Consider the following 13,744-nt stretch of genomic DNA (forward strand, 5'->3'; position numbering starts at 1 on the left):
GCTAAGTAAAAATCTCAAATAAATAAATCTCGTGCAGACCCTTTGTAAAAAAGTAGATCACAGAAAAAACTTTTTTACACATTTTAAAGTGTGATCTAATTTTTTACAAAAGGACTACGCGAAATTTATCTATTTTGACCGAATTTTAAGATATAAAGTGAAAGAGATGGATAAATAAATATATAAACTGTAAAGTTGACTCCAAGAGGAAATGAACATAGGTTGAGCTAGATTCAAATCGCTTAAAGTTCTTAGGCCTAGAGCGGGAGAGATAGATACATAAAGTGGAGCCAACTTGATGTGCCTATCTCTCTCTTACTTTAAGTCTTATAGTTTGGTCAAGAAAGGTAGATCGCTATCCGGCTGAGCCGAACAACACATTACCATAGCTTTGAATCGAAAAAATATTAAAATGCCATACACAACTCATAATCTCATCCTTTAGCTGATGTTATATATACTTGGCCATCTGTAGGAGGATTGGAATACCATCACCTCGCTCATGGTGTATGAACACGGTGGCTGTTGCACCTTTGTTATAAAGCTTCTTACACTCCAGTTTCGCAGCTAGAGCTGGAGTGAAGTGATACATGTGGAAGTTCCTTTTCTTGGGGATATGACGAGTGTGAAAGTTCATTTAAGAAAGAAACTATCTTGAATCCCGAATCTAACGCATCAGGAAGCTGCATTGAGGACAATATAAGAGCATTTCTCATCATCCCTACACCACACAAGTCTTAAGATTTTTTCTTAAGACAAACCTCAACATGTCTGGTGCATATAGACCAGGGCAACCCTGACATAACCCTGACATAAGATGCTAATACTATTAGGCTACCATGCTTTTATATAATCAGCCACCAGAGTCTCAGACCAGAACCCAACTCATTGCTGACTCAAACCAAAAATAAAACAAACTTGAATCCACCCATCAAGGAGAAACAACCAAAGTTGGTATCGAACTCTGATTAAGTGTCTAAATTTTTCTGTGATAACCTTGGTAATGTACATTGAATGACTGTGTGAATACAACAAAATAAAATACAACATTAAAAAGACTACCCTTCGGATAGCAATAACAAAAATCTGGCAACCAAGAGAGATACTCTGAAGCAGCCTAAAGAATAGGATACTTTACAAAGAAAAGGAGGTGTAAACAGGAACAAAATCACCTTGTTATCTTTCTGGAGGATCCGGGATAGGATTCATTTCTATTTCTGTAGCTCCAAACTCCCTCAGATTCCCAAATTTCTCAGCTTCCCTTGCAATCTGAATATCGCTGGGTTTATAGTATTGATACAGAAACTTTACAACCAAACGAGGAATTAGGCCAGCTATGATGATTGCAAGCAAGCATAACCAAAATGTACTCCTTTTTGCAACATGGAAGATTGCCCTGTCATATTATATTGGAGTTGCACATCAGTCTCTACTAAAAAAGTAAAAACACGATTTCAATATATCTTTCAACACTGGACTCATGCAGGAAGATTTTTCATCTAATCTTTTTTTTTATCAGTAAATAAGAATATTGATGAGGTAAATAGGCATATCAAAAGTCCACCAGAAGAATTTTCATCTAGTATGCAGCAGATATCACCCAAATTGTGCCTCTTTGTGGCCATGACCAGCTTGACTAATTCTTTCTTGCAGGCCAGAAACATGGGGATCAGGATCTAGAATTCCTGCCTTAATTCTGGACCTAGATTTGAAGAGAAATAGACTTACTGTGTAGTCCATTAAGTATGTAATTTCGTCCGGGAGACATAAAGTATTAGTAGTAAATGTTGTAAGGTTCACACACTGTCTATCTTTATACAAATCTAGGCCCAAGAAGGAATTATGCTGAGTCTGTATCTGAAACACAAAACTGATGTTCTACCATACAGCTTTTAATTGCAGCTCAAGTCTTTGCGAAGTGGTTTTAAAGAACAGTGGGTTAACAGGGAGTGAAAAAAGCCTAATAATAGAAGCTCTAGAAGCCAAGACAAGAGGAGGTGTATAAAAAGGATGCATAATTACTTACAAGCTTATGACTGCCCATTTTTAGACGTAAGAAGATATCACTTTTGTTAAAGAAAAGGAGGGGCCAAGGTAGGTAATTGGGTCATTTTCTTTTGGCTAAGATGTACATACTCACATGAAAAGCTAGAAGAACAACATGAAAAATTAACCAAGGCTACTGGAAAAAAGGGGAGCTTAGCAGAACAAGCCTTCTCACTTTGAAGGTGACTAAAAGATGAAGATATCTAGCACCAGGTCCTATTGTCTCTTTATCGTATGAATTTCAGCTTGACTCAATTAAAAACCGTTCCACAAATTTCAGTTTAACTATCCAACATTGGAGAATCACCATTCAGGCTTCTATTCTTGTCTTCGGGAGGATCACTAGTAAGAGTGAGCTCCCGCAAATTGGGAAGAACTTGTATATGAAGCACATTATTAAATACAGGGCTGAATTAATGTGATGACAAGAGACTTACCAGTAACCAACTAATGAGGGTATAACATCAATGATAACAACACAAACAACAGTCGCAATTATAGATCCCCAAATGACTGCATGAGTAATCCAAGTCCACCGAAAGACGTCCATGGCCAAGTGTATATTAACCAAAGTAACCACTCCAAGTATCCAAAGATCTCCTATACCTGATATGTCAATGGTGCTGTGCCAATATGCAAAGAAAGGGATAAAGAAGATAGCTGCACTTTGCCACAATGAATCAAACATTGTTAACCAAAACAACCTTCTATTGTAGCACTCTTGTCTTTGCCCAGCCCCATAAAGTTGTGGATACTGTAGAAGAGTCCTCCTACTTAGATCCTTGTCAAGAATTCCAACAACAATCGTAGGCAGTGAAGTATAGATTATTGAATACAACACACTACTCCATTCATTGATTGCAGTTGTCAAACTGAAAGAAGTAAAGAGCACATACCTACACAAAGCACATGAAAAACTTAGCAATGGTGAAGCAGGCCATCGCGGACATAATTAGGTTAAACTGTAATCTTTTCCGTCTAGATCATATTCTTTATCCACATGTACAACTCTATCCCGCTCGACTAAATAGTAATTCAAGCTTGAATTACAAAACCATATTATAATTTGGACACACATCCAGATTTGAAGTTTAAACACAAGGAGGATCAAGATCCAATTAACTTCACCTTTATAAATTATAGTTCAAAAGAGTCATTTCTACCGCACATTCCCCAAACTGCGATTATAAACACAATTAAAAAACAATCTGTCTCTCCCCCTTCCAGCAGAACAAAGAGAGACAGTGAGAAGCTTATACATAGTTTGGACACAGGTTAAGACTTGAGACAATGTCCCATAACAAACTCCAACAGACTGAACCAGCTAATTAGATGGCGTATTCATGACTACAGAATCATTATATGTGAAGAAATAATCAAAAGAAATATGAGTGCCCAATAAAAACTCACCAAAATAGAACAAATACCAACACAGAATTCCTGTAAAAATTGTATAATATCATGTAGCCCATCCGTTGGTAATTCCAGTGCCCATGGACCAAAATAAGGGGAACTAAGAATTTAAATTGCCCCAATGCAAAATCTGATGCCATTACAGCTTGCCGACCCTCTTGGCCACTGATGCCAACTCCAACATCAGCCATTTGGATCATCGATACGTCATTGGCACCTGATAGTGATACAAGCAAAATGTCAACAATAAACATCAAAATGTTAGCAGGAAAATTTGCATTTTATTTTCCATATTTTGGCTCTCTTTTATGGGAGCATAAGTTATTTATCTAACGCACCATCGCCAATGGCAAGTGTCATATCAGTAGTTCTGTTCTTCACAAGGGCAACGATTCCAGCTTTTTGCAAAGGAGCCACTCGACAACATAGCACAACGGAACAGTAACTGGCTAATTGGAAGAGCTGCATCTCAAGATGAGTAAGTTAGATCAACATATCTAGCCAACAACTAAAAAAGGCTGGAGGTTTACAAGCACTTGCCTGTTCTTCGAGTTCACTGTCAAGAATATAAACAAGGCTGGTACCATCAATAATCAAGGCCACTGGTGTTGAACCAGCTTCAGAACTTCTGCCAATATTGTTTGCAACTCCAGCAACGGCCACAAGATTCTTACACATGACAATGGCATCTTCCAAACTCCTCCTACATGACTCCTTAGAACTGCTATTAATTATTATCTGGGTCATCTTGCTTGTCAGAAGCTTGGAGGAGTAGCCAATTGAAATGGCAGTTTCTTGCTTGTCTCCAGTCAAAACCCATACTTTGATCCCTGCTGTTCTCAGAGATTCTATGGCCTCTGGCACACCTTGTTGGAGTTTATCTTCAATGCCGGAGGCACCTAGTATGCATAGATTGTTTTCAACACTGCTAGCTACCTTTCGAAGCAAAGCAGATCTACCAATTAAAGAAGTGCTCGCCGCCTCAAAGGAAGAATGCCATAGATCAAATTCCGAAGCACTCAATTCCCGCATACCAACAACAAGTGTTCTCAAACCCACTGAGGAGTAAGCGTGAAGGTGGGCTTCAGTTGCACGTATTACTTTCATGTTCAAAGATTTATCTACCACGCTAAACATGGATGTGTCAGCACCTTTTACAAAGACTCTCACAATCTTGTCGGGGCACCCCAATATAACTGACATCCTCTTCCGGTCACTGTCAAACTCATGCAAGCCTAAAACATTGAACCTGCAGTGCCCATGCTGAGGAAAATCATCAAAAAGAAGAGATACTAAGGTTTGTATCTTTTGAAAGAAGCTACCTATGAGTATGATAAGATAATCACTTGAAATAATAATCAAGAATGACTAACCCGCTGCAGCTACTATCACCAGTTTATGGCCAGGTCATCGTTATCATAATTAGTTTTGTTACCAAAGTTACTTTAAAAACAAAAAACAAACAAAAAAAAGATAATGAGCTCGAGAAATGGTTTCAACGCCCAAATGCCACCTATTCTCTCACTTTCATGTGTATCTTGCCATTGTGATTGAGCAGAAAAAACAATTGAATATCAATCTTGTACTGAAGAGGGGAAAGAGAGAGAGAGAGAGAGAGAGAGAGAGAGAGAGGAAAAAAAATGAGACTTGTAAGAATTATGAAACCACTATACATTAGCATAAGTTCTCTTCTATTAGTAAAGTAAAATCAGCCAAAATGATTGCAGCCACTTTGTTAAAGCTGTTCTAATGATTGTGGTGGTCGTTTTTATAGTCAAAGGGGAAGACGTGATGCTGTATAGGAAGGGGAGAAATGAACAATATAGCCTCTAATTACCTTTGCCTTTCTCCTTGAATATCAATTACTATATGGCCAGAGGTTCGTTCTGTAAGCATAAAACCATAGGCAGCAGCAGCATACACCAATGCTTGTTCATCAGGAGACTCCCCTTGGTAATCTATCATCTTCACGGTAGGATCAGATGTGTCTACAACAAGGGGCACAATTGTGTTGCAGGCTGCCAATGCAAGTAAGAAATCATGGATATGTTTGCCTTCCTTTGTGCCACTTCCGCTTCTTGATAGTTGTAAGAGCTCCGGGTCAGTCTTTACCTTCATTGCTGGCCTTAGAACTTTTCCCTCCACTGATACCAAGGCAGACATAAGATCAAATTGTCATGCTAATGTGAAAACAAAATCGGAAACACTATGACTATTTTACTAAAAAACAAAAATGGCATTACCTTGAACACAGTATTCAACTTGATCAATTTGTGAATTCCCAGCACTATAATCTACTCCCCATATACTTGCACATTGAAATTCCATCTTGTTCTCTGTAAGTGTGCCAGTTTTATCTGAGAATACATACTTCACCTGTCCTAAATCTTCGTTTATATTCAATGCTCTGCACTGAAATCTCGAATTTGATGTCTCATCATACATTTGGGTATCTCGGATCATGAAGTACGCCTGACCAACCCGGACGAGCTCCATGGAAATGTAGAGAGAAATGGGGATCATGATCTGGAAAACAATAACTGACATGAGGAATGCGAAAAATGTCTCCTTTCCCGCTCCATAATAGTTATAGTCTTTCTCCTCCACCTCCGAGAAGTCAGCCTTTCTGTAATAGGGTATGTAATCCAACTCTTCCCTGTGTCTCAGCAACCAAACAAGTGCGCAGACAGAGACAACCAAACACAAAGCAATAAGAAAAATGGAGAGTATGATGATCTCAGAGTTCATATGGATTTCAAGCCGGCTCCTCTTAGATGGAGCTCCTGAGCTGTTAAGCATAGCTTTGGTGTCACGACCAGCATACACGGCAACCCCAAAGGCCCACTCAGTATTCTTCAGCTGACAGCCTCGAAGGACAATATTGGAGGGTCCAAGCGACAGCTTTTTCCCATCAATTTCCATGTTTGCATGGAACCCATAAATATTCCTATTTGGTTTCTCACACTTGATCAACCCACTAACTTTAACTTTCCCTTCATCAGGCATCTTCAAGAGGGTCTCTTGTTTTGCATAGCGAGTCTTCAAATTGGACTCACCATCCAAATTAATCGTCTGCACATAAGCGACCCCAGTTGGGTCAGAGGTCGAGAGCAGCACCATATCACACGGAAGTGTTTCATTTGCATGAATTCTGATGATTTCACCAACTCGGATGTCCTTCCATTTCTTTTGTTGGAACTGATCATTAACCAAAATATTTGCCAAACGGTTGTTCTCAATTCGGTCCGACCGGTGCCGCCTATAGTCCTCGTATGCATCCTTCACTGCTGTAACCAAAAGCACAAAGGCTAATGGCAAGATTGAAACTCCCCTGCCAAAAACGGCCAGCTGGGGGAGCTGATTTAGAACAGCAATCACAAGGAAATATATGTACGCCACTCTATGAAACTGTTCGAACAGATTTCGCGGCAAAAAAGTAATAATCGAATACTTTCCAGTCCTTATAGAATTTCCTGCAAACTCATACCTCTCATTTGTCTTTGCAGGATCATTTACATAAATCAACCTTGCATCCTCGTCACTGATTTCTTTCTGGGACATGCTAAGCGCTTCGGAATCAGCCCCTCTAGACCCATATCTCACGGGCTTCGATCCCGAGTCAAAACTCACTTCCCTAATAGAGTTTCCAGCTGAAGCCTTGGATTGAATGGACACAATACTTCGTTGGGATGAGGAGTGGAAATTGGATTCCAGACTAGAGGAGTTTTCAACTGGATTTTCTAGTTCCATCTTGGAAAACGATTCAGGCCGGCCAGATTTGGATTTAGCGAGATCTAACAAGACGGGTGCAGTATTCAGGTCTTGGTTACTGGGAGTTTTAGGAGACGGGATCAAAGGAGGACGCTCAGGAGCCATGATCTGAGGATCAGAAGCCTCTTAAGCAGCAGAGTGTCAACAATCAACAAATTCATGAAATACCCAGCCGGTGACTGCAATCAAATGTCGCAGAAATTTACAACAAGAACAGAAATTTACGAAAACACGCAGAACCCAGAACCAAAACAAGTCGTGTATGTATGGGAAATTGATAGGAAAAAACGAAGCTATTAAAATATTAAGCTGGACATGCTAGACATAATGTACGAAGAGGGAAAGATAGGGAGAGAGAACCTTTGCTTTGTGCTAGATAAGGCTGTCAGAACTTGCTCGTACACCAGGAAACGTTAGAGAGAGAGAGAGTAATGCGAAAGAAGGGAGAGAAACGAGTCTTGAGACGAAGTGTGTTTTCCGATTACGTTTCCAGAAAGAAAGAGAGAATTGTAAAAGGTCAAAGGCATTGTTAGAGAGAGCGAGTGATAGAGATGCTGAGCAAGAGGAGAGAGAGGCGGTGATTGCAAAGAAATGGGAAAAAAAGTCGTATGGGATGGCGACAGCGAACGCATCAATAACCATATAGAAAGGAAATACAAAATTCCGAGTGTGCGTGCATGAAGAAAAAAGAAAAAGGAGAAGTCTTTCACGGAGAAAGAGAGTTCAGACATCAGAGAGAGAAATTGCACTTCTAGAAGGGCTGGCGGAGGATGATAAATAATAATTACCAATAACAAAAACTAATTGTATTTTCTTTCCTTTACAGAGGAGCTGTGAAAGCTATAAATTGTCTGGATTTGACTGCAGTCTTTTATTTCTCTCCCTAAAAACTTTATTTTATGTGAGGTATTTTCTTTATTTATATTCCATGTTTTTTAATTTAAATTTTCAAATAAATGAGAAATATACATATAAAATTCTTACAATATTTATTAAATAATGATAGATATAATTTTTTATGTATAAATCTAGCACACTCTTAAAAAAAAACATATAAATCTTATATTATTTACTTTTTCAATAAAAAGGACACGAGTCACATTCAAACTGTAAATATCATTTCGTAATTTAAAATTGAAACCATTTTAATTCATCATCAAAGATCATAAATCTATTTACTTTTGGGGCTCATTTGAATATATAAACCATTTTATCTCATCTCATCATTATAATTTTTAAAATTTTTATACAAAATATAATAAATAATTTAATTTTTTTAAATTTTAAAATAATAATATTATTAAAAAATAATAATTTATTCAACTCATATAAAATTATTTCATTTTATCTCATTATCCAAACAAACCCTTAACTTTAGTGAAAGTATGTTTGGATATAAATAATTTTAAAAAACTTTTAAATTACTTTTACAATTAGGGACGAGTTTTATAAATTTTAATAAAAATATGGACCCATTGAAATGCTTTCATTCTCTTTCTCTTTTTTTTTTTTTTTTTTTTTTTTTTTTTTTTTAATTTTTAAAAATCGTGCTTTCAATGTTTTCATTACTATGTTCATAGTTCATGCTCGTAATTATGCTCTGCTTTAATGGCTTCCTTCTTTGTTACATTACACGTGGAGTTACACGACGAAATGATAAAAGACAGGCATAACTCCTCCCTCCTATTCAAGTTTTCCCTCGCCACTTTTTTTTTTTTTTTTCAGCAAAACTTTTAAACCCAACTTTTTCTTTCTTATTAACGTATTGTCTGTCAATTTTTTTTTCTAGAGAATTATTACAATTAAAGAACTGTTTAGATAGTGAGATGAGATAAGATAATTTTAAATAAAATTTGAATAAAATATTATTAAAATATTATTTTTTAATATTATTATTGTTTTAAAATTTAAAAAAGTTGAATTGTTTATTACACTTGTATAAAAATTTAAAAAAGTTGTAATGATGAGATGAGATGAGTTGAGAGTGTTTCTCAATCCAAATGATTCCTAAAAAAATTTGATCAAAATTTGATCAAACTGATTTAAATTTATATAATATATTAAATTAATTTTATAATAAAAATTAATTTTATAATCTAACGTATGCCATCAAGATATATCAGTTTATAAGTTTACTTTTATCTTTATCCTCCTTTTAGTATCTAATTAACTTTTGCTTGTATAATTTAAAGTTTTATAGATCTCGATCGATTCCTAGTAAAAAATTCAAAAACTCTCTTTTTTATTATTAGCAATTTTCTTATCCACTACAATAAAAACATTATATGAAGGTTAATTTGGTTGGTTTTATAATTTTTAGATTGTAAAATGGATGATACATTTTACACACTATTGACATAACATGATTTAATTTATAAGACAGATTAATTATAAATTATCTTATAAGCTAAATTTTATCATGTTAACGGTATGGATAATACATTATTTATACCGATTTATAAATATGACTATGGAATAAAATGCTCTCTATCTTATATTAAGAGCTGTCACATTGATCGCACACCTAATTTTTTATAAGACTTTAAAGAATAAGATGTTCTCCATATTTATATTAATAGCTATGGGGCCAAGGGTGTTCAATGGGTCAAGATAAAGTACTTGGATCTTAAAATAGTCAATAAATAACAAGAGCTAACCTATCTCGTAAATCTAGTACATTCATGAAAAATGGACCAATGACTTAATTTTGCATTAGTGTTAAGTTCATTTGTTAGCTACGTGACTAAAAGAGTGGATTAAATTGTGTTTAGATAATGAGGTGATCTTAAACATTCTGTGAATAAAAGTGAAAAAGTAATAAAAAAATAATAATGATAGAATATTGAATAGTAATGAAAAATACATTAAAAATAAGAATAAAATAATGAATAATAGTATCAGAATACTCCACTATCCAAACTAGCCCTTCATCTTCGAATATTGTTATTTTAAGGCTTTTATACCGTACACCGTCTACGCGACATGATTTGATTCAGAAGATAAATTTTAAAATTTAAATGTTACAAATCAAATCTTAATATTTAATTGACGTGGATACCAGCTTGAAAATAAAATAGTGCTTAATCTTTTAGATTATTTGAATGATTTTTCCATATATAATTTTTTTAAAATATTGGTTTTTTTTATTATGAATAGATGGTTAATATTTTTGCTACATGGAACATGCTTGCAATAACAATAAAAATGATAAATTAAAGGGAAAATAGAATACATGGATTAAATTAGACAACAACCATAATGAAGGTTTAATAATAGTTCAACAACCATAATAATATTATTTTAGGGTTTTAGAAGTTCCCTATAGATCAACAAATTTTCAATCCAAGAATGTCAAAATTGATGGGAAGAACAATGGTATTTCAAGCACGTTTTAAGGCCATCAACATAGACAACTTTGATTCTTATATTCTTTGAATCTAAGTTCCAAATTAGATGAAGTTTGAGAACTTTCCATAAAATAAAAATAAAAATAAATAAATAAATAAAAGATTGCGTGTTGGTCTAAAAGCTATCTGTGTAGGAAGGCCAAAGCCTAACATGGTAAAACAAAGAAGACACGTTTGAGTACCAAAATACCAAATGCACACGGCTTGCACTTCAATAATGGTCCAACACATTAATTGCAAATTCCAAATCTCAAACCTTATCAGTTTATTTGGAGACAATTCTTCAAATTATTATTTTAGATTCACTGTCCCGTTTGAATTCACAGATGAATTAAAATGATTTTAGATGAGTTGAATAAAATATTATCATAACATTATTTTTAATATTATTATTGTTTTGTGATTTGAAAAAGTTGAATTGTTTATTATATTTTGTGTAAAAATTTAAAAACGTTGTAACGACAAGATGAGATGAGTTGAGGTAAATTTCGAATCTAAACGGAATCAATCTCTCCTAATTTAGCTCAAATCATAGCGATAACAAGAGGATTAATAAGGTGCATAATCTCATTCTTGTTCAATGAAATAAAAAACTTTTCATTGAACATTAGTTTTTGAGAAATACTTAATTAATAAAAAAAGTTTATAAATTTATTTTTATAAAATCTTTAACCATAACGTTCTATTTTTTTTAATTATTTTACTCATGAATCAAATTATATTCTTAAAGATAAAATAAATAAAATAATCCAACATAATAATGAGAATAATATTTTAATTATAAATAAATTACATAAAAATAAACGTATAAAGAAATATAATTTATTGTAATATATTAAATTATAAAATTATTTTTATTATACAATAAATAGATTAAACAAGGTGAGAGAAAATTCAAAACCTATTACCCCAAAAAATAAAAATGATTAGGAGCTGTCGTACACAGATAAAGGAAGGTAGACTGGTAGAGGCATTAAAGGCAGGAAGTTTGTCTTGTTAAAACAAAGAGGACAGAGAGAGAAAAAGGGAGCACACGATATCAGTAAAAAGTTGCTGTCTTCCTTGTCCAATTTTCAAGACAACAAATCCATTCATCCTCCGGTCTAAAACCACACACGCGAACCGGATTGATTGTTTGTTTGTCTGTCATCAATTCTAATGGCGTAATTCGCGTCATAGGCGGCTTGGCTTCCGATGTCTCTCTCAGACACATGAGAGAGACAAAGTTGGTACTGTTTCAGAAATCAGAAAAAGAAAATATTTAATTGTTATTAATTTAATATAATTTATCGTATTATAAAATTATTTTTATTATAAAATAAATCTAATAAATCAATAAAATTACATCAATTTATAATATTATTTTTATATAATTTCTTTATAAATATAACAGTACTCATCAGAAAAAGCCATGTTCTTCATGTGATTTTCCTTCCTCGTCTATGAACCTAATGAGTGTAGACACTGGTCCATCCTAAGATCGGTCTTTGATCCAACCACGTCTCCCTCTTTTCACATTTTTGAACGCAAATGTAAAACTTTTCTTCATTTTCTCAACAGAGGAGAGAGAATGAAGATTTTGGCCAACTTGTCTTATACTCTCTCCCTCTCTCTTTCTCACCAACTATTCATTCTTTCTTTTGAAATATAATATAGACACTGAATTCTAAAAAATAATTTACAAACTTACATGATATGTTACTTGTCTCAATCGAGAGACGAAAGAGAGATATCTTATACCTAATAGTGAGGGGTGACAATGATAAAGTCTCGACATCGATAATAGGACAAGAGAGATGACTAGACTTTAGTGAGAGGCGACGAAGACAATGTCAGTGAGAGGTTGCTCGAGGGTTTGGAAAAGTGAGTGAAGAAGAAGGAGGAGGAGAGAGGCACAGGAAGAGGGGGGCGGGAGAGAGAACAAAAAAAAAAAAAAGGCATACTGACAATATGCCACATCAATTTATAAAATTATTTTATGCCTCTAGCAACTCTATTTTCTTTTAGTTTACATCTATAGCCTTCTAATCACATCAAGGCATGTGAGGCTTCCGTGCCATCCATGTGCACACATAAGTTTCACATGTCATCACTTATTTGGATCTATCTCTAAACATTATATGTGCTATACATGAGCTTTTAAGAATATATCTTCAAAATCAATAATAATATATATAAATCTCAAATGTACAAGTCTCGTGCAATATTTTTATAAAAAAGTAAATTCCAACGTAAAAAAGTATGAAAACTCATTTTCTTATAAAACCTTGCATAAAATTTATGCATTTGAGACTTATCTCTAGCATTACGTGTTTCAAATATACCTTATCTCGTCCCTACCACACCAATGCATGAGACTTGTGTCGACAAAAGCCTGGGGTGTCCCTTGGTGTGCTACCATTGATTTGGGTTATCTAATCCCTAGTCATTTTACCATGTTCACGTTTTCTCTAACCAATAATTTAGAGGTGGGAAAAGAGTGTGGAGATCTCCAGTTCTCTATCAACAACACAGAGGCAACAATACAGCAGTCTTAGGCCTAGTTTAGTTTTATAATCTTTTAAAATCATTTTATCCCATCTTGACATCCAAACATCATTTAAACAAAATATTTTTTAATTTTAAATTTTTCGTATAATCACATATAACTTTCCCAAACTCATAAACAAATCATAAAAAATAATTCAAAATTTTCAAATTTCAAAACAAAAATAATATTAAAAAATTATATTCCAACCCTCTTTTAAATTTATTCTTTTTTATTCAATTCATTTTTTCTCTCATTTCTCAAAATTTTATAAAAATCATAGCTTTTAATCACAAATTATCTCATTACTATTTATAAATTTATCATCTTATTTCATCTGTGTAACAATACGATACTTTAGAAATATTATAGGAAAAAAAATGGAGGTCTCACACACTGACACTGAACGCACGTACTGTGCTTTGAACTTTGGGCCTGGCTCATACCCTTGTTAAACTTTGGATCTGGACCAACGCCAGCCCGAGAAATATTGCTAATGGATTTGTATTAGTTCTTCCTGTTGGGTTTGATTTCCTGCCCAAATCCAAATTTATGATCAGATTTATTTTTATTTGTTGGT

The 13,744-nt window shown here is 34.3% G+C and overlaps 1 protein-coding gene across 1 annotated transcript; it reads right to left on the reverse strand.

The window, feature by feature from the left end:
- Positions 1–951: 951 nt before the first annotated feature.
- On the reverse strand, positions 952–7,925 carry LOC121241163 (phospholipid-transporting ATPase 1-like). The gene is made up of 8 exons (XM_041138815.1): positions 7,591–7,925; positions 5,703–7,409; positions 5,297–5,603; positions 4,000–4,708; positions 3,798–3,921; positions 3,457–3,676; positions 2,484–2,942; positions 952–1,396 (listed from the first exon to the last, which is right to left on the reverse strand). Exons 2-8 carry the CDS (start codon positions 7,333–7,335, stop codon positions 1,177–1,179), a joined length of 3,672 nt encoding a protein of 1,223 aa, XP_040994749.1. The 5' UTR covers positions 7,336–7,409; positions 7,591–7,925; the 3' UTR covers positions 952–1,176.
- Between the last annotated feature and the right edge of the window lie 5,819 nt (positions 7,926–13,744).

Source organism: Juglans microcarpa x Juglans regia, chromosome 7S (assembly GCF_004785595.1).
Source record: "Juglans microcarpa x Juglans regia isolate MS1-56 chromosome 7S, Jm3101_v1.0, whole genome shotgun sequence".
Taxonomy (NCBI): Eukaryota; Viridiplantae; Streptophyta; class Magnoliopsida; order Fagales; family Juglandaceae; genus Juglans; species Juglans microcarpa x Juglans regia.

Bases quoted from the DNA above. Each gene is read 5' to 3' on its own strand.
- LOC121241163 (XM_041138815.1), bottom strand. From the start codon at position 7,335: ATGGCTCCTGAGCGTCCTCCTTTGATCCCGTCTCCTAAAACTCCCAGT. The intron at 5,604-5,702 runs GTAATGCCATTT...CCTTGGTATCAG, and splicing joins AGTTGAATACTGTGTTCAAG to TGGAGGGAAAAGTTCTAAGG. The intron at 2,943-3,456 runs GTGAGTTTTTAT...TGCTTTGTGTAG, and splicing joins TTGGTATTTGTTCTATTTTG to GTATGTGCTCTTTACTTCTT.